Below are 20,809 nucleotides of genomic sequence, written 5' to 3' on the forward strand. Positions count from 1 at the left end.
GTAAAATGTTCTTCATGAAAAGGGTTGTCAGACATTGTAACAGGCTGCCCAGGGAAGTGATGGAGTCACCATCCCTGGAGGTGTTTAAAAGATGTTTAGTGCTAGAGTCAGGTTAGGTTATGGTTGGACTCGATGATCCTGAGGGTCCCTTCTAATCAAAACAATTCTATGGTTCTATGATTCTGTGCTAGCTCCAGCTTCCCTGTTCGCTTGGATGTGGGACCCCACGTGCCCAGCATGCCGGCTGCCTTTGCCCCTTGCCAGGTACATTTGCCCCGGCAAGCTGCCTGCAGTCCATGGGGTAATTGTGGAGGCAGAGGGAGATGGAGGAGAGACACGATGTTTTTCAGGCTGCTCTTGGAAGCCGGTGTTACAGGGTTCCTTGGCAAAGCCACGAAGTATTAAAGTCTTTCTCACACAATTCTATAAATAGATGTCAACATAAGTAAGAGAAATTCAGTGAAAAATAGTTCTTGTGGGACAGAAACAGGCACAGGAAGCAGAGAATGGGGTTATGAAATAAATGGGGACTTCATTTGACTATTCTAAAAATTACATTGAAGATATAATCATTTTCTTGATACAGAAGCATTAAGATATATATATTAAAGTCTTGAGGGGATGATAATTTATTAAATTATGTGAAGAAGAGCAAGCCATGTGGTGTGAGTGATACTTATAATTGTCATTGTGCCCATGTGAAATAACTACAGGACTTGTTGATAAAGTGATGTTGGCTGTAGACATAGTGCATTCTGTATCTTCAGGAATTAATGGTAGGAGCTTTCAATGGGATTTGTGTTTACCGTCTTCACAAAATTATTTTTACCAGCAGGAAGAAAAAAAACTGCTTGGAATCTCTTGAGCAGGGAAGTTCCTCTGCACTCTGCAAAAACAGCTCTTAATGAAATTGTAGATTGTTTACTCACTGTACCCACAGTGCTGGCATCTGTGAGAAAGATTATGTAGGCTGTGTTTGCATAAACTTATCACGTTGGTTTACACATGATGACAATGGGACGTAGCTAAAACATAGCTTGAAGTATATTAGACCAAGCTCTGTAGTTGTAAAAACTACGCAGGCTTTTAATGACACACATTGAGTTTCAAGTCTGATAGAAACAGAAAAGTTCAAAGGTAAAATGAGTTGAGAACAGTTTTCTGAGTTTAATTAGGTACATGCTACTTAAACCACTGAGAGAAGCATTAGTTTGTACCTCTTTGCAGTGTTAGAAGGGAGGTGACAGCTGCCTTATTTTACAAGGAGGGGAGAGAGAGAGGTCACTCTAAGCCTGCAGGGATGAATGGTTTAGAAGAGGGTGGGGGAAAAGGGATTCTCATGTTCTATAAAATCAACAAAAATATGCTGATGGTGGAGTGAGGTTTTTTTTGTTTTTTAAATTAATACTTTTTGCCTGGAAGCAAAGCAGTTATCTGTAGGTTTTCTGCTGTGGTTTGCAAGCTTTCATTTCTTATATTTGCTGTGATATTTTGATACTGCCTCTGATGTCTAAGAAAATTATGTTGTACAGGAATATTTGAAAAGCAATTTGAAGAGGCTATGATAGTTTTTGAATTTATGATGGAAGCAAGTATGAAGCCCAGTTTTTCATGGCAGGTAGTGAAAAGATCAAGTAGAGGCTTGAGGATGCAAGTAATTAAAATCTTAGAAGCAGCTTGTGGAAGTCATTTGGCCTGGTTTATGACTGCATTGGTGCCTGTACCTGTGTGCATCCTCAGGAGAAAGTGTTGGCTTTGAAGACAAAGTTGTCTGGGTGAGTGTCAAATAGATGAGTCTGATGCCTTTCAGCTGAAATCCTGAATTTTATCTTGCTTTTTTGTGAAGAATGAAGACAGGCTTCCATGCTGTATGATGTTGGGATGTGGTCTAATGACATGTCAACTGGACAGAGGAGTGTAAACTGGGAGGTGGTTTATGCTACCTAGTTTATGCAAAAGGTATTTGTCATATTTTTGGGGAAGTATGGGAGCAGGAATGATGTTTTGAGGATGTTTTTGGAGAGCCCTGGTAGTATTTTAGTGAATGCATTATAAATTTAGAAAGATGTCTCATTTGCAAATATAGAGGAGTCTATAAATATATCCTTGAAGAAGTAAATTGGTTTTGCTTCCTTTTTTTTTCTCTTTTCTTTTTTTTTCCATCTCAGAAATAGTGATTAGATTATATTTTTGAGCCTGCATAGGAAGGAGATTGCAGTGTTTTTGTCTTTCCTGTGACAAGTAAAGTCAGCAAGTCAACTGGTAGCTTGCTGTGTTGTCTAAGGTTCTCCTTTGCTGATTTAAATGTAATTTGGTGATTCAATCCTAAGAAGTGCAGAGTTCTTCCAAACAGGCATTTATGATGGTGGTGCTTGTTGTGGCTATATAACTGCTGCTTGTTTTCCGTAAAGAAATCACCAGGAGCAGGAATGCAACAGATTCTGTCCAGTATGTGAAGGGGTTTTTCTTGCTGTTCTTCTGGTAGCTATCATAGAGAAGTGTCCTGTTGTGTCGTGATACTGGTCGTGGAAAATTTGTGAAGATGGAACTGGCTAAAACTTCCTCCTGCTTTCTGTATATTCATGTATACTAAGAAAATTATTATAGGAATACCTCTTCCATCCTGTAGATCTCTACTAGATTTCTGTGAAGAATATTAAGATAAGTCAATTAACAGAACTACATTAAAATAAATTTTAATTTGATATGACTGTGTTCTGTGTGGAATGTGCCTGCAAATAATGAAGAATATGAGATCCCTGAGTTTGCAAAAACACTTGAGCTCTTTTGTATGTTGGTTACCCTTCAGTTCTGATTTCGTGTAGCACAATTGACTCCTGGTCTTGAGTATAAGGCTCCAAAGAGATATTGCAATGGCAATAACAGTAAAAAACATAGAAAAGAGGAGATGACATCTCTGAGCATAATCAATGCTAAGCCCACACTGATCGAAGAAGAATAGTTTATGTATTTGCTATGGTGCAATGGAAAAGAGAATAGTGACAGTGTCTTGCAGTTAATGCACAACCCTGTTTCTGTTGTTTAGCTGGACACTGGCATAATAAAGTTGTCGAGAGATGAAGATATTTCTCCGTCATGACCCTGCCAACTCAATTACATTGTTTTGGTTTCTTTGTGCCACTGAACTGAAATACTGTATTCCCTGCCAGAGGTCAATGTTTCCTCTTGTATAAACCAGCACAGTTCCATTGATGTTAAGAGGTGTTCTCACCATAGGATAGATCACCAATTTCCCTCATAAGAGAAGAAAGAATACACGTAATTCAGAGCAGAAACAAAGTGAACTGTGTACCCAGATGTGCCTAGAATTTTGGTGGCCCTGAAGGGAGTGGCAGTGTTAATTTTGTCAGTCCCAGTCTTTCCTGTAAATCAGTATGGAGTGTGTGTTGTGAATTCAATTGTGTTTCAGTTACATAGTCACATCACAGACTTTTTGTGCTTATTCTCTTGGCTGGCACTGTGGATTTATTCTGTTCTTTAAAAGATTCTCCAATGTGTATCCATTAGTTCAGCTTGTGTCCTCATGCTGTTGTGTGCTTTGCTGATGTGCCTTGACACTCTGCTCCTGAGGAGGCTTTTGAAGACAAACTATAGAGAGTTTTGGAAGTGTTTTGTGCAAGAGTAATGTAGAAAATACCTGTCAGTTTGTACTGTAAACTATTACTGTACTGTTAGTGAAATAAGCCTGTAAATTTAAACAAATTCTCTGATCCTTCCCAGTGCTAATATCTCCTACAATGACAAAACCTGATGAGATTTTTTTCTTCTGAGAATAAGTGGTTTAAATGATTGCCAGTATTTTATTTTCCACTTCAGAAAGTTCTGAAATGTTGAAATACCCCTAAGTAAACCCACAGCGAACTTCAAGCCTCACTCATTCATCTGTATGTTACAGGATTATTCTCCAGTTACAATTTACGTTCACATTGTAGAATTGTTTGGATTTTTTAGCGTCATTACTCTGAAATGCCACAAATTCAGTTGCACACATTCAGAGACAGTTTGCTTGGCTGTGGGGTGAGAGGAGGAGGCAAGGTCTTGCAGTGCTCTGGCTAATGACTGAACGAAGAATTTAGCCTCGATGTGGAGGAAACTGGTGTTAAGCGCATAGATAACAGCTGCCACTTGTCAAGCTGCATGTAATAGATCTGAAAATTGACCTAAGTTAATTGTCTTAAAGAACAAGCATCTTCAATTCCATGTTTACTTTGATTCTTACAACTTCTTCTATCTATTGATATATTTAATAGAAATGGGAAAGAAGAAAAAAAAAGTAAAAAATATATCCAGTAGCAGTGCATGAAGGCACCTGAGGCTGGATGAAGACCCGTATTTATATGATAGGGGTACCTGAGATGTAATGTTTGAGCAAGACTTATTGTTAATTTTTTTTCAAAAATTACTTAAAAAAATCTTATTTTTCTTTTAATGTCCTTTTCCTACCTAACTGCTGAGATTCCTGGAAGTCACCATGTATTTCGTTTTTATCTTCTCATGTTTCATTTCCCTTCACTAGTCCACAAAAAATCTGAAATTTAATTTAGGTTCTGGTAGTCACAAACAATATGTGATAAAACATGCCACAGCATGCTATTCTAGCAAAGAGATCAGAGGCTCTGTCTCTGAAGTACTCAGACCACCTATATCTTGGACTCTCTCCTTTTTTTTCTTCTTAAAGAACCTGTATAGTTTCTGTGACTGCAATAGTTAAGTAGGCAGGATCTATCAAAAATTTTCTCTCTGCAGGTTTATTAAAAAAAAAAAAAAGTAAGCTGTTGTAGAAACTATCTCTGCATAACCTGTTTTTGTGTACTTTGACAGCAGTACTCTCTTTACTTGGTCATAAACTACAGTACTGTAAAGGCACAGTCAGGCTCATCTGAGAGTGTGAACAGCCAGGATTCTCAGTTGGATCAGTACAACTTCGAGGTATAGAGCAGGTCTGTTCACAGCCATTAATGGATAAGCATCTATGATCCTTTCGGAGCCATTAAAAAATATTATCAGCTGTTTGTAAATTCTGTGGCTGCATAGAAGTAATTCATGTTTCTGTAACTTAAACTCTTTCTGTTGTGGCTGGCAAAATACTCAATTTGATTTACACTTTGTGTTGTCAGGCAGTAACATTTTATAAATGCCTTTGCAGATGACAAGCACCTGTCTGCTCCCACCTCATCAAAAACTTCCTTTAGGTCACTGCCAGACTTCCCTTTTTGCATGTTTGTTCTATCTCGCTGCTATGCTTCAACATATCAGATTTTATTTTTTTTTTTAAGACTGTCCTTGCTTTTCCTGTTGTCTCGTGTTTTTGCCTGGAATTCAGTTGCAGACAAATCTCAGTTCAAGGAGAAAATCAGGGTTGAAATTAACTACTGTCAGTGCAGCACAGGCATTCCTTAACTGAGGTCAGACTTGCCCTTTTATTTCATTCACATGAAATTCACATGAAATCCTGCCACCACTGAAAGGAAGACTGTTGCATCATCATCGCCAATGACCACGTGTTTTTCATGAGAGCTATGTCACTAAACGCTTATGTTCTCTCCTAGGAACAAGGGGTTGCACCTGTGATAGGAAAATAACTGTGACCATATGGAATCAGAGAGATAGGGCTCCAGGACAGGGCATTCAAATAAAAGGGCAGGCATCAAAACAAAGCAGCAGTAGAACCAGAAATAGAAAAATCAGAACCAGTTTGGAAGGAAATACACCTCAGATAATTCTGTTTTCTTTGTTAAGATGTATTGCTGATATTTATTTTCTGATATTAATGTGGTCTACCGATTCTCAGTGTTCTACAAAAAGTAAAAGGTTATCCCTTATATGAACACCTGCTGTCCTTAGACAATTGTAAAAAACAGTGACAGTTGAAAAACTGAAATATAACAGAAGTTAGGTGAAATATAAAGACAATATGAAACAAGAGGTTGTTTATGAAGCCCAGGTGAAGTTTGTGAACAATGTAAGACATGTCTGGCATAACATAAGTGGGAAAACGCACCAGAATGGGCAAGAGTTGGCAATAGAGGCAGTTGGGAAGGGAAGCAGAAAGGAGGAAGACTCAAAGGCAGGAATGAAAGCATGTAGCAAACAGGGGGTTCTGGTTTGGTTTTTTTTTTGGGGGGGGAAGTGGTGTTTGTGATTTTATTCCTGCTATTCTTCTCTGGATTTACGGTGTTACACCTTACAGTCCAAAATTGACTGGCTCCCATTTACAAACTGAAAATAAATTTTATAGCTCTGGGGTTGCTAATTCACCAGGAGCCACAGAAAAGGGTAGTTTTTCTAATTGAAACAAAAATCTTGTTTTAAAAATGTGTCAGAGCATCTACATCTTGAAATTTCTGGCGTAACAGGGAAGCCTGAAAACCCTGTGTAGTTTTTCATTTTGTTCCTGTTGAACACAGGTATTTCAGTTTGTTATACAGCAGATAAAATGTTTTGTACTCTTACAAACGGTCAGTTCTACCTGCTCGCATCTTACCTGTGTCAGACTGTGAGAGACTGTAGATAAAGGAGAGAGCAGAATGAGTTAGAGCACCCTGGGTTGGTTGTGAGTTAGTGTCAATGCAGGGGCAGGCTGGGAATTAGCCCTTTGGCTGGGAGGGTAAAGGTGACATTTGTGGCAGGACTGGCTTTCTTCCCTCTGAGGACACCACCAAGTGACATTTCAGCATTTCTGATCTGCTCTTTCTCTCTGGTTAGAACAGCCTTGCAGAGGTTGCAGGGCTAGCTAGGGGAAACTAGAGCAGTGAAAGGGTTAACCTTTTACTTTGAGGTGGTTTTTTTTCCTGCCATGATTATCACATTGCAGATGATGACTTGCTGACAATACATTTTTAGTGCTTGGATGAATTTTGATTTTTCATCAGTTGAGAAACGCAGCAAGAAAAGTGGTGAAATAATGTTTCTTTTTCTCCTAACTGACAGATATTGTTCTGTCAGGCAAGCCAGCAAGTCTTTTAAATTATGACACTGAGGTGGCTATGGAAGATAGTAACTGTTTTCTATTTCAGTTTGTAGATCCAAAAATAACAGGTTAATCACGTGACTGACAGCTTGAAAGTGCTACGTATTCAACTTCTGCCAGGTGTACGCGCTCTGCCTTGGTGTCTGTTTTTCTGTAGTCTTGTAAATTACTGTTAAATGAGGAAACAGGACTTCTTTTGGCTGCTTTGGTTCTTAACACAACTTGATAACTGTCCAAAGTTTACATACCCTCCTGACAGTTCAGAGCACTGAATGTGAGATCTCATTGCAAGTTTCAATGCTTTGTACCTGTTCTCCAAATGCTGGGCAGATGTTTACCTGCAAATCACATTTTAACTTCCTTTGCCCATGTATTTTATGCCACCGACTATTGATAAGCACCACCAGCTCTGACCATTTTTCATATGTTTATTGCACTCTGACTTCAGTGATTTCTTGAGCCTACAAAGAGCAAGTAGTGTTGCACACATTGGAAACCACGAGATTGTCATCTCTAACATGTCACACATGTAAGGGGAAGCATTTTGGCCTAGAGACCTTTAAAGCAGAAAGAAAAAAAAAAACCACAAACCAACTTGGCTTCTTTCACTGACCAGGTTGAATTTCCTTGACTGACAGTAAGCAAAAGTTATTGTCAGCTAGCAGACTATATAGTAAATTAGGGACACAAGAAATGCAGAAGCAGAAAGTACTGAGTTTCCAGTTCAGTTCAGAAAAAAGATTCTACAATTGAATTGCTTCCACAGCCAAATATAAAGAATTAGCAGAGTGTATATATACAGGTGAGAAATATATAAGCATACTTTATATTCAGTATCCTCATGAACATTTTAGTCACTAGGCAAAGTAAAATGGCATCCATTATGAGAGACATGCCAGGTGATGTGTGAACAGTGTACCTATTTCCATCTTGCTTTTCCTGCTGTATCCCTACACATTCTTTTTGAGTGAGAATAGCTATGGGAAAAGAGTTTGTCTTGCATCAATGTACAGAATGGATCGGTGAATTCCAAACTGGTTCTAGTTAGGATGTTACCGGCTCAGGTAATTAGAAAGACAACTAAATTGAAGTTCAAGCTGCAGATGACAGAGTCACAGAGACATTTCTGTACAACTTGAGCCAAAAACGCATAACCCTGTGCATTTGAATTGTCAAGAGATTTTGGTCTGTACAGGTGTGGAGCTTCTCTGTACACGGGTTTGGGGGGGTGATGGAGTTGGGAAGGATAGTCACTTTTAAGAACTGATAGAGGTTTCGATGGAAGAGCACTTTGTTTACATGAACAAATTTGATATTTTCATGTATATAACTGTTTTAAAAGAAGATATCAGCAGAGCATGTTCAGCCTTGTAACAGTAGAATTCATTATCAAGTAATAGAGGGCAAATTTCACTGCAGACTATCCTTTTTCTTAATCGATTCCAGCCTGTGAGTCTTCTTTTTCCCTGTAGCTTTCTAAGTGTGTAGCTTGTTTTGCCACATGGTGAATTATGTTGTTACTGTTTTACCGAGTAGAATAACGAAATTATGATATAGTACATTTGGAGCCACTGGTGACAGATGTTAAGTGAACTTGTTTTGTTAATATTTTACTAAAAATAAGTGTTCCAACCTTTTTTTTTTTTTCTGTGCAGCTTCTTTTACATTGTCATATGTATGATTTATGATAGCATCTTCCTTCAGACCACCCATCTGAAAGTTTAATGGATAAGAGCTGTCTCAGCATGACTGAATTGTAAAATAGATTTCACAGCCAAGTTGCAAATCTAGTTGCCTTTAGAAATACAAATTCATTGTGTTTCTCAGTTTATCTTTGCTGGAAACAGCTGCCTGGTTTTGACATTTCAAGCAATGGGGCTGACTCTAGTACTTTGAACAGAATGACTAATATGAATTCAAAATTGGACTGCAGATATTGTGGATATCAAAATCGTACTAGTCTAATCCTTTATGGGTGACAGGAGAGGCATTGAACAAGTTATGAGCTCAGACTTCGTGTTTTTTTTCAGAATAAGCACGAGTGCATTTGGATCTCTGAAGAAGTTCTTTTAAGATCATAAATATCTAGGCCTACATTGTCACAGATGCGACTGCGGAAAGATTCCTGTTGAAGTAGTTTCTTCTAGCTGTGGTGAAGATTTGTCTGTTGGGCTCCCATTTCAATATGCACATGTACAACTGGTCATGTGAGCAGCTCTTCTTCTGGTCATTTATGCACGTTTTCAGACAGAAATATGCATAGAACACTTTCAATGACTTTTTCTTGTTTAATGTATAGATAACCAGAGAGCTTTGGTCTGATTTTTGAAAAACGTAGCTCAACTAAAACATACTCTCATTTAACCAAGACCTTCAGAGCGCTGTACTTTGCAAGGTGGCAAATAGAATAAGTATATTGTGGTAAAGTGAGAAAACCTGTATTAAAATGCTACAGTAATAATTTCAGTGATACTGTAATACAGGAGATGTGGACAATTTTAGACAAAATGTGCCAAGTATACTCTTCTCTGTTCTAAAATATTTAATATGTAAATGTAAAATCCATAATGTGAATTGGTCAGTAAGCTCTTCCATTTCAGAGGACTTTATTTCAGTATCAGGACCATAAGTCTTATACGCCAAGTTTGAGAACAAGCATTTTGTAGTGCAGTACACTAAACGAAGAGTATAGTACAAGCAGAGAGCAAGACACATCTTTTCTGGTTTTAGCAGGATTTTACCTGCCATAATATTTTTAAATATATGAAAGCTTGTGCACACTGAATTGTAGGCCTGATTCTCTTAGAGTTTTGGTTTTTTTTAAAAGAAACCTGTCTTTACCGATTAAACACTGAAATGTAAGCCACACATTTTGAACTTCTGTCTTAAAATCACTCAATTTTAATGGTACATTTTTGACGTTTAAGTGCTACAAAGTTCACTATAGGATCTTGACAGCAATGTTGAACCGTTATTTAAGGACTAGGATGATAATCCCAAATGATTCAAGCATTTCTGCCCTCTCTTATATTACTTCATTCCCAACACAGGATAAGAGGTGGCGTGTTAAATATTTGGCAGTGACTTAATGGTGTTTTGGCTGTGACGTTCCCAAAGGCCCAGAGAGGGGACCTGGTCCCATGTAAAATGCACTGAGGTGACTGCTTAGTTCAATCTTTCTATTTCACTGTGCAGATTCTTTGCTTCCTCATGTAGTGTGGGAAGGAACATTTTGAGCCCAATGAGTAACCTCTGCTGTGACGAGGAAGCTCAAGGAAGGTCTTAGAGGCTGGTTTGTTTTATTTTGCGAAATAGCCATGGTGATAGTAAAAAATTAAATTATGACTTGTGTTGCAGGTGTGGAGGCAGCTTTTTTAAATTTCTTAATCCAACTTGTTAGCAAGTGATTGCAAGGAACTGAGAGCTGATGGAAACTCAAAACAAATAGCTGGATCCGTATCTGGTAGCAGAAAAAGTGCAGCAATCATTCATTATGAAACTGTGCTAGTCTTTTTAAGCAGCAGCTCTGAATATTGTCTCAGAGGCAAGTGAATTTTTCTTTGTTTTAAGGAGAAATAGACCTTATCTTGGAGTGTGGAGTAGCCATTCCTGACTACAGATTTGCAGCTTTTCATTAGGGTCATACTGGTTATTTTCTGGGTTTTCAGCACACAGGCTTGGTTCCAATCCTTAATAATGACGTTGAAAGCCTCTTGTTCAACACAGCAGCCTTTGAATTATAATGTTTAGGGGGAAACTGTTTGTACATGTTGGTGCACGTATGGAATTATTTTCTTTTACATCATTGTAAGGAAAAACATTCACTTCTTTTAAATATAGTTTCTGGATAAAAGTTTTTACTCTAATGTTTTAGTGTTTTGTGGTTTTTTTTCTGTTTAAAAGTAATTATTGAAGAAAGGAGTATGTACTCTCTGTAAATATAAATGCATCAATGTCTGCCTCTAAAAACTCATAAGTTACAAGTTGAAAGGAGAGGGGAAAAAAGATACGTCTGATTTCATTCTAAAATTTGGACTGATAAGTGAGGTCAATTCAAAAAGCAAACAAAACCCACAAAAACCATACCAGAATACACTTTGAAATCTGCTTAAAGCAAACAAATTTTTTCACTCTTTTTTTTTTTTTTTTTGTAAGGGTGATTGTCTGAAATGAGACCTTAAGTAGAGCAAAGAAAAAGAACTTAAAGTTTTGTAAACCACTTTTGCAGAAATTTTGCTTCATATAGGAGAAAGATGGTAGGTTCTTGTTGTTCCTAAAAATGACTTCTCAGAAATGCAGTAGTGATAGTTATCTAAAATGTAGGGCAGGGAGTTTGAAGTCAGAAAGATTACTGTGAAAGGCATTTATATATACAACCATCTGTGCTTTTCTTCTTATGTGTATGTGCATATTCATGCAGATGTGTATCTACATGTCTATATCAATGTGTTCTGTTCCATCTATCAGTGGTGGTTGAGGCTGAGCTGTCATTAACATTCTTGTTAACTGTGGTTTTCAAGGTTGCCAGTTCTTTCCACTGATGGAAATCACTGCACCAAATAACCAGGTTAAAATACACAGATCAGTGCTTTGTTTAACAAGATCACTTTTAGCTTTCTTCCCTCTTACTATGCTGGGATGAAGGAAATAAGGCAAAATGCTAATGTCAGTGGCAAAACTACCTTAGAAGCATCAAGTAATGCAGAAATAAATAGAAGGTGATTTGGAACAAAGTTGCAGCTGGAGTCTTTCTGGAGGAAGGCAAAACTACTACTTTAGAAAGTACATGTACCATTAAGTAGCTTTTCAGAAAAATTTTAATACTATATTTGCTGTGACATATGTATATATGTAGTGGTAGGTAAGAGGACTGTTTAGTGTCCCTTAGGTTTCTACATCATTCAGTGAAGAGACTTTCTTAATGTAGAGAGCTGTTTTCTGAGATTGCTTCATGTTTCTGTTTCACAGCCTGTCCTGGGAGTCTGGGAGCTGCTCTTCCTCTTCCAGGCTTTTGTTCTATCTTCTAAGAGCTCATAATAGTACTTTAAAGGAGTAGTGGCTTGAGAAAGGGTAAGCATCTCGAAAAGGACATGTGTGCCCCATCCAAAGAATCTTGAAATTTAAGGCTATCAAAAATTGCCATTTGTTTTCCTAGGAGCACTTCCGTAGGAGTCAATTTAAAAAACGTTTTCTGTGATTTTGGCAGTCTCTTCTGGGGTAGAATATAACGGTAGTGATAATTGTTTAGTTTCATAGTTGGTTGAAAGATTTATTCCTGTATGAGAAGAATCATTTTAAGCATTTACTTGGTGAGTGTCTATTGAAAATAGAATCTTGGATATTAAACTCAAATGCTTCTCTTTGCTTTTCAAAATAAGTATAAAAATGAATGCCTGGTCCTTCAAGTGTATGATAACAGTGCATTGTTCATTACAGTCTGAACTGAAGCACAATGTTGGTGGTAAATGATGAGATGAGTTCATATAAATCTGACTAGAATTAGTTTATTTTATTTTCTTTTTTTTCTTTTCTGCTGAAGTCAGCATAGAGTTTTGTTAAATAGCTGTAATTACGTATATCACTTGGTAGTTATGAATTTATATTTGCACATGGCTAAAGTTTTTTATCTCTGCTAAATTGGTTTGTTTCAAATTATTTACAGTTTAGAAAGGCATTTTTAACACTAACATTTACCTTGCCAAACTAGTTGTAAACAGAATTTATAGGGAAGAAGTTCATTTACGGCGCTTTCTGTCTGTACAGCTGCCAGAGATATCGTAAACTTGGAGGATGTTTCTGAGCTCGTGTTGCAGTAAAGTATCATTTTATTGTAAGATGGAGGGTGAATTATAGTCTTTGTTGTAAAAATAGGACAGCTGTATAAATTAAAAAATAAATTCATAGTTGAGCAAGGGGTGTTATAATAGTCTCCAGAGGAAGGAGCACAGATTTTTATTATAGATGCAAGTCCAATCTCTTATTGCCCATCTTGAGATTAACTTTCACGGTCAGCCTTTTCATTAGCGGTTCTCAGACACTCATTACTCTTTCTCTCTTATCTCTGCTCCCCTGAGTCACCTGTTTATACAGCCACTGTTCTGCCACTGATTGAAGTTTGACTTAAGAAGGCTGCTATGTCATCAGTACTAACCTTGGTGTTCCAAGGTAAGGATTTTGTGTAGCAAGCACCAGAGAGAGGACCCACATGTGGTATCTGTATTTTCATTGTAGTAAAATGCATAGTTGGCTGTCTGTAAACAAAAGCTGCTCTCTGGTGAACAGAAAAAAAAACATTGCTATTATTTTTTTCAGTGCAATGAATTCACATATTGACTTCTTAAAGTAGTTGGACACCTTCCATTTGATAGAAGGCAATGATAGAACTCAAGTCAAGATCCTTGTATCTGAAATAAATATCACTGTACAAAGGATTCCTTTAGTTGTTTTATTTTCCTCCATGGTAAGTACAGGACTGGGAAAGGATCATAAAAGCCAAGGGTTAAGAAGTCTATTGTTTTCTCATTTTAGATTTGTGCTTTTTTTCTCCTGCTTTGCTGGAGAAAAATCAGAAAAGCAAACAGGACAGAAACTGCAGAAAAGGTTGCCCAGATAAACTTTTGGTGTTAGTGTTTTCTAACTCCTAGTAAGTTATTTTATGATGTAACTGAAGAGATTAAAAAATGAGAAAAGATTATTTAAATGATTCAAAGTACTCTTACATAGCTCAGATGAGTCTCATGTAGGCTTTTATTCTTAAAAGATGTTGCGTGATCAAGTAATATGGATTAGTTGAGAGATTTGCCTGCTGAAGTATATTTGCAATATATTTCCATGAACCACAGAGACCAAACATGTAACTGTTGCATTTTATTTGTTCAGTACTTTCTTAATGGAATAAGGGATATTTTAGTCATGGACTTTATGATGCTGTGTCATGACTGAACTAAGAGAGAATGAAAAACACAGTTCTGACAGTTCGTACAGAAGGTTTACTTTCTGTTAGTAGGCTATAAACCACACATGTTGTTCCTTATAATGTAAGATTTAGCTGAGTGAAATTCTCTGGCCAGAATCAAGTCAAGTCAGACCGGATCTTTGATAGCCTTGTAATCTAAGCTGCTTCATATACACTTTAAATAGTGAGTGCGATATCTTTGTTTATGCATGGGGCTAGCACGGTATCAGCTTGGTCATAGAAGTTCCATGACTTATCAATGAGAAAGGGAAGAAAGTTGCTAACAAATGACAGAATGCATGATGTTGGAGAGTGTGAAGTCCAACCTACCTGTGCAAAGCAGAATTAACTAGAGCAGGTTGCTCAGGGCCACTAGAAGAGTCTGGCTCCACCTTCTTTAGTCCTTCCATCAGATACTTAAGAACAGAGGTAAGATCCCCATGAGCATTCTCTTCTCCAGGTTGAAAAACCCCAGATTGCGCACCATCTCCTCATATGACAGATACTGTGATCCTAATTATTTTCATGTTTCATCAGTGCAAATATGCTGGTATGTCCTTATCTTTCTTGTACTGAGGAACCTGGAGCTGGACCCAGCACTCCAGATGTGGCCTTAGCACTGAGCAGAGTGGAAGGATAAATCCCCTTGACCTGCTAGCAACAGTCTTCCTAAGTGCAGCCCACAGTGCTGTTGTCCTCCTTTGCCATGAGGACACATGGCTGGCTCGTGTTGAGCTTGTTGTCCACTGGGACTCCCAAGTCTTTCTCGTCAAAGCTGCTTTCTAGACTATTGGACCCCAGCTGTGTGGTGATGCCTGGGCTTATTCCTCTCCAGGTACATGACTTGGCATTTCAGAGTATTGATAATTTGGGGAGATTCTTTGTTCAGTATTTATTCTTACTTTTTTCCCTGTAAGTTAACATTCTGATCTGAAATAGTTTCATTTTAAAAATGTTAAAATGGAACTTTGTGACAGTGTCAGAATACCTGCAGGGGCAGTTATGAGAAATTATTTTTTTCCCTCTGAACGTATTCTCAGGGGAAAACCGTCCACCTTGCCGCAAATGTCAACAGTGGACTAAAACATTCTTCACAAAACTCCTCATCACCTTTAGCAACCAGTTATTCCTATTTGTGGGATGTATTTGTTATGTTATCTATGCAGTAGTGTAATTGAAATACTTATTTTTTTCTTCTCCACCTCTGTGGTTTTGAAGACCTACATTGCCAACACTTTTTTACTTTCTTATTTAGAGCATTTACAGGTTTTTGTTGGCTTTGTGACTAAGCTTTTGATGCTTGCATGCTTTCTGCTCTGTACTTGATCAGTGAGACTCTGTAAGTGAATTTCAGTGAATGTGTATAGTAAGCAGGGACTAATAAGAAAAAAATTACTTTGAATGCTTTGTGCTCAAAACGTCTTTGTTAGAATAACTAGTGGTTTGGTTGGTTTATATTTTGAGAACTACATTGTTTGTCTTCATGGAGTAACAGAAAACTTGTGTCATGCCTTGCCTTATTCTTGGTAAAGGGGAGAATCAGGAGGAGGGTCCAAGGACTGTCTGTTTGGGAACATTTCTGAGAATTATTGTGCTTTTTGAAACCTAGAAGTCAGAATCTGTGTACTCAGATTTGAACCATCAAATTAAGTGATTCAGATTTGTAGGAACTGAAGACCAAAATAACTGAACGTTCAGCAAAACATTTAAGGAGAATTTTACAAGCCTGGTTTTAAAAGCCTGCTTTGCAAACCAAAGCCTGTATTTCTTCATAGTTTCAAAAATTTTAAGTGCAACCATTATTATCAGAAGGAAATGGTAAAGAAATTCTGTGAAATGGTCCTATTTCTAGGTGTGTTATTGGAACTGAGTGACATGGTCTTGAAGAATGATTAAGTAACTTGATTCCATGAGAAATATCATAAGGAAAATACAAACTTTATTCTGGATAGAAATGGGCAATTGTTCATTGAACCACTTGGTGAGGGTGTCCTTAATAGTGACAGGAAAAGCAAAAGCCTCCCCGCTGTACCCAGTGCACAGAGAGTTGCACTGTGAAACAACTTTTTGTCTCATCCAGTTTTTATTTTATTTTTATTCGAAGTTACTTAATTTTTTTCTAACCCCTTGAAAATAAATGTTTATTTCCTATGGAACTGGAGTTAGTAGTAGTGGTGCATGCTGCCTTCTGCTGATGTGGTGGTACATGTTTCCTTTTGATGTCTTCTTTTCTCACTAAAAACTCTTTCCTTCTTCTGTCCCAGTAATTTTCTCAGTGGAAGAAAAAGGCAATAGTAGACTTGAGTCTCAGGATTTTGCCTTGAGAAATGCAGGATATCCTCTGAGATGCCTAACCCCTGTGTTTGTAATTACTGCAGTGCTGCATATGATGCCGTCCTTGACAGAAATGTGGCCATTAAGAAGCTCAGCAGACCATTTCAGAACCAAACTCACGCCAAGCGAGCTTACAGGGAGCTGGTCCTCATGAAGTGTGTGAATCATAAAAATGTAAGTTTTCAGGAGGTAACCAGAGAAATGGTATGTAATTTGATTGTTAGAAACAAAATTGGCTTTTGGGTGACTTTTTAAAACCAGAAGTAAAATCAATTACGCTCAAGGACTCTACAGTCTTCCTGGTACTATATGCCCACATAGGAGAATGAGAATCTTCCATGTACTTATTTAAAGGCTATGCCAAGTAGGAGTGGTGCTGGTAGGGTTGGGGTGATAGACTGGGAGAGAGCAGAATATGTTATTGTCAACTCCTTTTCCAAAAATGCAGAAGTGGTTGTTGGAATCCTGGCTTAATCTTATCACTGAGATTTGTGACTGAAAAGCAGTGTCTCAAGTTGGAGTACCTGTGCATGGGTGTCATGCCTTGTCTGGACTTTATCTGAAACCTAGTTATACAGATACATTGTATAGATCGTACAAGATGAGGGGCTGTCATGGAAAAGGCAGTTGCAAAAGCTCTGAAGAAAATTAAGAAGGAAAACCACTTTTCCATTCTCACCTGTTCATGTGTCAGCTAATGTTGTGAAGCCAGGGACTGTGAAGCTTGAAAACGTTGTGCCATTCCTTCTAATCACAGTGTTCTTGTTGAAATAAACCATACTAGCAGGTTCTAGATTCTCCTGCTTCTAACACGCACTACCTATTGTATGACATTTAGTATCTGTAATGAATGAAAATATTCCTGCACTGCAGAAGAGTTATTCCAGGTCTGGCTTATTTGTAACCACCTAGTTTGAGCTATATGCCAGACACTATATAAGCTTTTTATTTGTAGTGCAATGTAGGATTGCCCTATTGCATTGGTTAAGGAATCTCCCAAGGATTTAATTTTCCTACAATTCCTCCATTTTTTCTGTGACCTGGTGCCATACCTGTGTGCCCCTTTCTTTTCATGCGGAGTGAGTGTTTGTTTGCTCCCTCTTTGCTCTTGCCTCAGATCCTGCAATGGCTCTTTGTCCTTACGCAAAGCATAAATGAGCTTGCAAAGCGTGATGTGGGATTTGACACTAGTTCTCAATTGCAAATTCACATGGAAAGAAAAAGGACTGACCCTAAAATGGCCAAAAGCAGGACTTGTCACCTGTAGTGCCCTCTGCATTGACTATGCTTACACTTCCACTGTGTTGATCGGGGCTGTAGCCACCTCTTCCCTCCTGGCTTGCACGGAAGCCACCCTCAGTCAGACCAGTGCATGGGGCTTTGAAAATGCAGCAATGATGGAGTAGTTCTCCCCGTAGGCAGGAGAATGATGCATTCTCACTTGGTGTTTTTAATGAACTGGAAAGAGCACCGGTCAGCAGGAGCAGTATTTATTTTAAAGATGCTGCATAAGAGCTGATAATAGCACCACATCAGTTGGGTAAGAGTTTTAATCTATCTGTACAGAGAAGTGCAAAGGAAGGAAAGAACTGTAAAGACACTGTGCAGAAGCAAGAATCAGTCAGAATATGTGAGCAGACAGAAAGCATATTGAACCATTCTTGTTAGAAAGCCTAGAGAGGTGATGGGGGTGAAGAAGGGAAAATTCAGATGTTGTCTTTGTGGCAGTTGTGCTGTTATCTTCTACCTCTGTTGCCCACACAGAAGGAAAGCATGAGAAGTTCAGACCCCTGGAGTCACATTTTTCCTCTGTACTGTTTCACACAGTCTTACCAGTGTCTTCCAACAGCCCAGCCCATTTAAAAAAAAAAAAAAATGAAACAGGAGTTGCAGTATGGAAGATGTCTTTGCCCAGAGTGTGTCCACTGTTCTAAAGTTCTTCTGCTAAAAAGCTGTACCTCTCAGGATGGGATTTGTGCCAGCGTGTGTGCATATGTGCACTCAAAGGAACTGAAGCCATGTCAGAGAGAAGGGAGAAGGTCTTCTGTTTATGTTTAATAAGGTGGTCCTTGATTGCTTGTCCCCTCAGATGTGCATTCTTCACATATAAGAAACATCTGGCTGTGGCACAAAGACTGCTATGATGGATTGAGCTGAGGTTGGTCATTGAACCAGTAACTTAGAAGTTCAGCTAACTGTCTTACCATTAACATTTTGGTGTGTCACTGATCATCACTAATCAACGTGGCTTCACCAAGAGGAAGTCATGCTTAACCAACCTCATAGCCTTTTATGAAGACATAACCAGGTGGATAGATTATGGTAAAACAGTGAATGTGGTCTATCGTGATTTCAGTAAAGCATTTGACACCGTCTCCCACAGCATCCTCACAGCTAAACTGAGGAAGTGTGGTCTGGATGGTTGGGTAGTGAGGTGGACTGGGAACTGGCTGAAGGAAAAAAGCCATAGAGTTTTGGTTAATGAGACAGAGTCTAGTTGGAGGCCTGTATCTAGCGGTGTGCCTCAAGGGTCAGTACTGGGGCCAATACTATTCAATATATTAATCAATGAGTTGGATGAGGGAACAGAGTGTACTATCAGCAAGTTTGCCAATGACAGCAAGCTGGGAGGAGTGGCTGACACACCAGAAGGCTGAGCTGCCATCCAGCAAGACCTGGACAGGCTGGAGAGTTGGGTGGGGGAAAATTTGATTATATATACCAAGGGAAAGTGTAGAGTCTTGTATCTAGGCAGGAAAAACACCAGGTTCCAGTATAAGTTGGGGAATAACCTATTAGAGAGCAGTGTAGGGGAAAGGGACCTGGGGGTCCTGGTGGACAACAGGATGACCATGAGCCAGCACTGTGCCCTTGTGGCCAAGAAGGCCAATGGCATCCTGGGGTGTATTAGAAGGGAGGTGGTTAGTAGGTCCAGAGAGGTTCTCCTTCCCCTCTACTCTGCCCTGGTGAGACCACATCTGGAATATTGTGTCCAGTTCTGGGCCCCTCAGTTCAAGAAGGACAGGGAACTGCTGGAGAGAGTCCAGCGTAGGGCAACGAAGATGATTAAGGGAGTGGAGCATCTCCCTTATGAGGAAAGGCTGAGGGAGCTGGAGAAGAAGAGACTGAGGGGCGACCTCATTAATGTTTATAAATATGTAAAGGGTGAGTGTCAGGAGGATGGAGCCAGGCTCTTCTCAATGACAACCAATGGCAGGACAAGGGGCAATGGGTGAAAACTGGAACACAGGAGGTTCCACTTAAATTTGAGAAGAAACTTCTTCTCAGTGAGGGTAACAGAGCACTGGAACAGGCTGCCCAGAGAGGTTGTGGAGTCCCCTTCTCTGGAGACATTCAAAACCCACCTGGACACATTCCTGTGTAGCCTCATCTAGGTGTTCCTGCTCCGGCAGGGGGATTGGACTAGATGATCTTTCGAGGTCCCTTCCAATCCCTAATATTCTGTGGTTCTCTAATCCTTCTCTCAGAAACCATTTCAAGTGCAGCTAGAAGAAATCTTAGAGATCTGCAGCATTTTATTTTGAATGTTGATGGCTCTTTACTGATCCATAAAGCAAGAAGTGTTAGTATAAATTGAGTACTGAAAATGAGTTTAACATACACTTCAAAATTCTGCAAAAATGGTTTAACTGCTTACATTTATCACTTCTTTTTATCCTTTTGTCTTACTTTGCTTTTCAGATTATCAGTTTATTAAATGTCTTCACACCACAGAAATCTCTGGAGGAGTTCCAGGATGTGTAAGTAACACAGGCAATAATTAAACTAAAGTGGGGTGTTATAGTCTACCTTGAATATAACTCAAGAAATTACAAAGGTTGTGAGACCCTTTAAATAAGATCATGTGCATTCTACACTGTGGGTAAACAGATATTCTGCATTCCCACATTGAGAGCACTTTTGACACTTAAAAGATGCTGAATACTGGGTTTCCTAAGTGCTGTAATAGAGTGCAAAGCCTGCTGGTGGCTCTTCTTGAGGAGGCTGATGTGTCTGCGTTTGTTTTCAGGGGGTATGAGTAGTTAAAGGGGCCTGCTTTTGTTTTATGAGTTTGCTTAGGAAATGATGGTTGTTATCTAACTCCCTGAGGTGTGTGAGGTTTTGAAATGTGGCACTTCAAACTGAAATAATTTCCTGTAGAAGAGACTGATGTGAAACATTTCCTCCTTTGGTATTTGTTTTGGTACAACCTTTGACTGTGTAAAATCACTTGCCTGGGGAACTAATGCTAGGTGTAGAGGATAACTAGCATCTCTGATGAACGTTGCCCTGTTGCACAAGCATTACTGTGTGTAGTGCGAACCTGGCCTAAATGAAATTTTAAACGTTCAGTGGTTTATATAGCTATGCTCTTTTTGTCTTTCAGTCTTTCCCATATTCTACATGCATTGTGTGCAAATATACTCTCATTCTGTACCCTAACTCAGTAGCAATAACAAGCAGATAGCAGTGGTTGGAGTCAGGCGACTACGATTCTGGCTTTGGTATATGGATTTTCCACATAATAT

The 20,809-nt window shown here is 38.8% G+C and overlaps 1 protein-coding gene across 8 annotated transcripts in view; it reads left to right on the plus strand.

Annotated features, from left to right (window-relative positions):
- Positions 1–20,809, plus strand: part of MAPK10 (mitogen-activated protein kinase 10) — a 161,352-nt gene that overhangs the window by 87,638 nt on the left and 52,905 nt on the right. For all 8 annotated transcript variants that reach the window (XM_071807961.1, XM_071807958.1, XM_071807959.1 and 5 more), the window contains 2 exons: positions 16,325–16,454; positions 19,983–20,041. In XM_071807961.1, the coding sequence (XP_071664062.1) occupies positions 16,325–16,454; positions 19,983–20,041 (189 nt within the window). The remainder of the gene's footprint in view (positions 1–16,324; positions 16,455–19,982; positions 20,042–20,809) is intronic.

The sequence above is a fragment of the Patagioenas fasciata genome, chromosome 4 (genome assembly GCF_037038585.1).
Source record: "Patagioenas fasciata isolate bPatFas1 chromosome 4, bPatFas1.hap1, whole genome shotgun sequence".
NCBI classification, from domain to species: Eukaryota; Metazoa; Chordata; class Aves; order Columbiformes; family Columbidae; genus Patagioenas; species Patagioenas fasciata.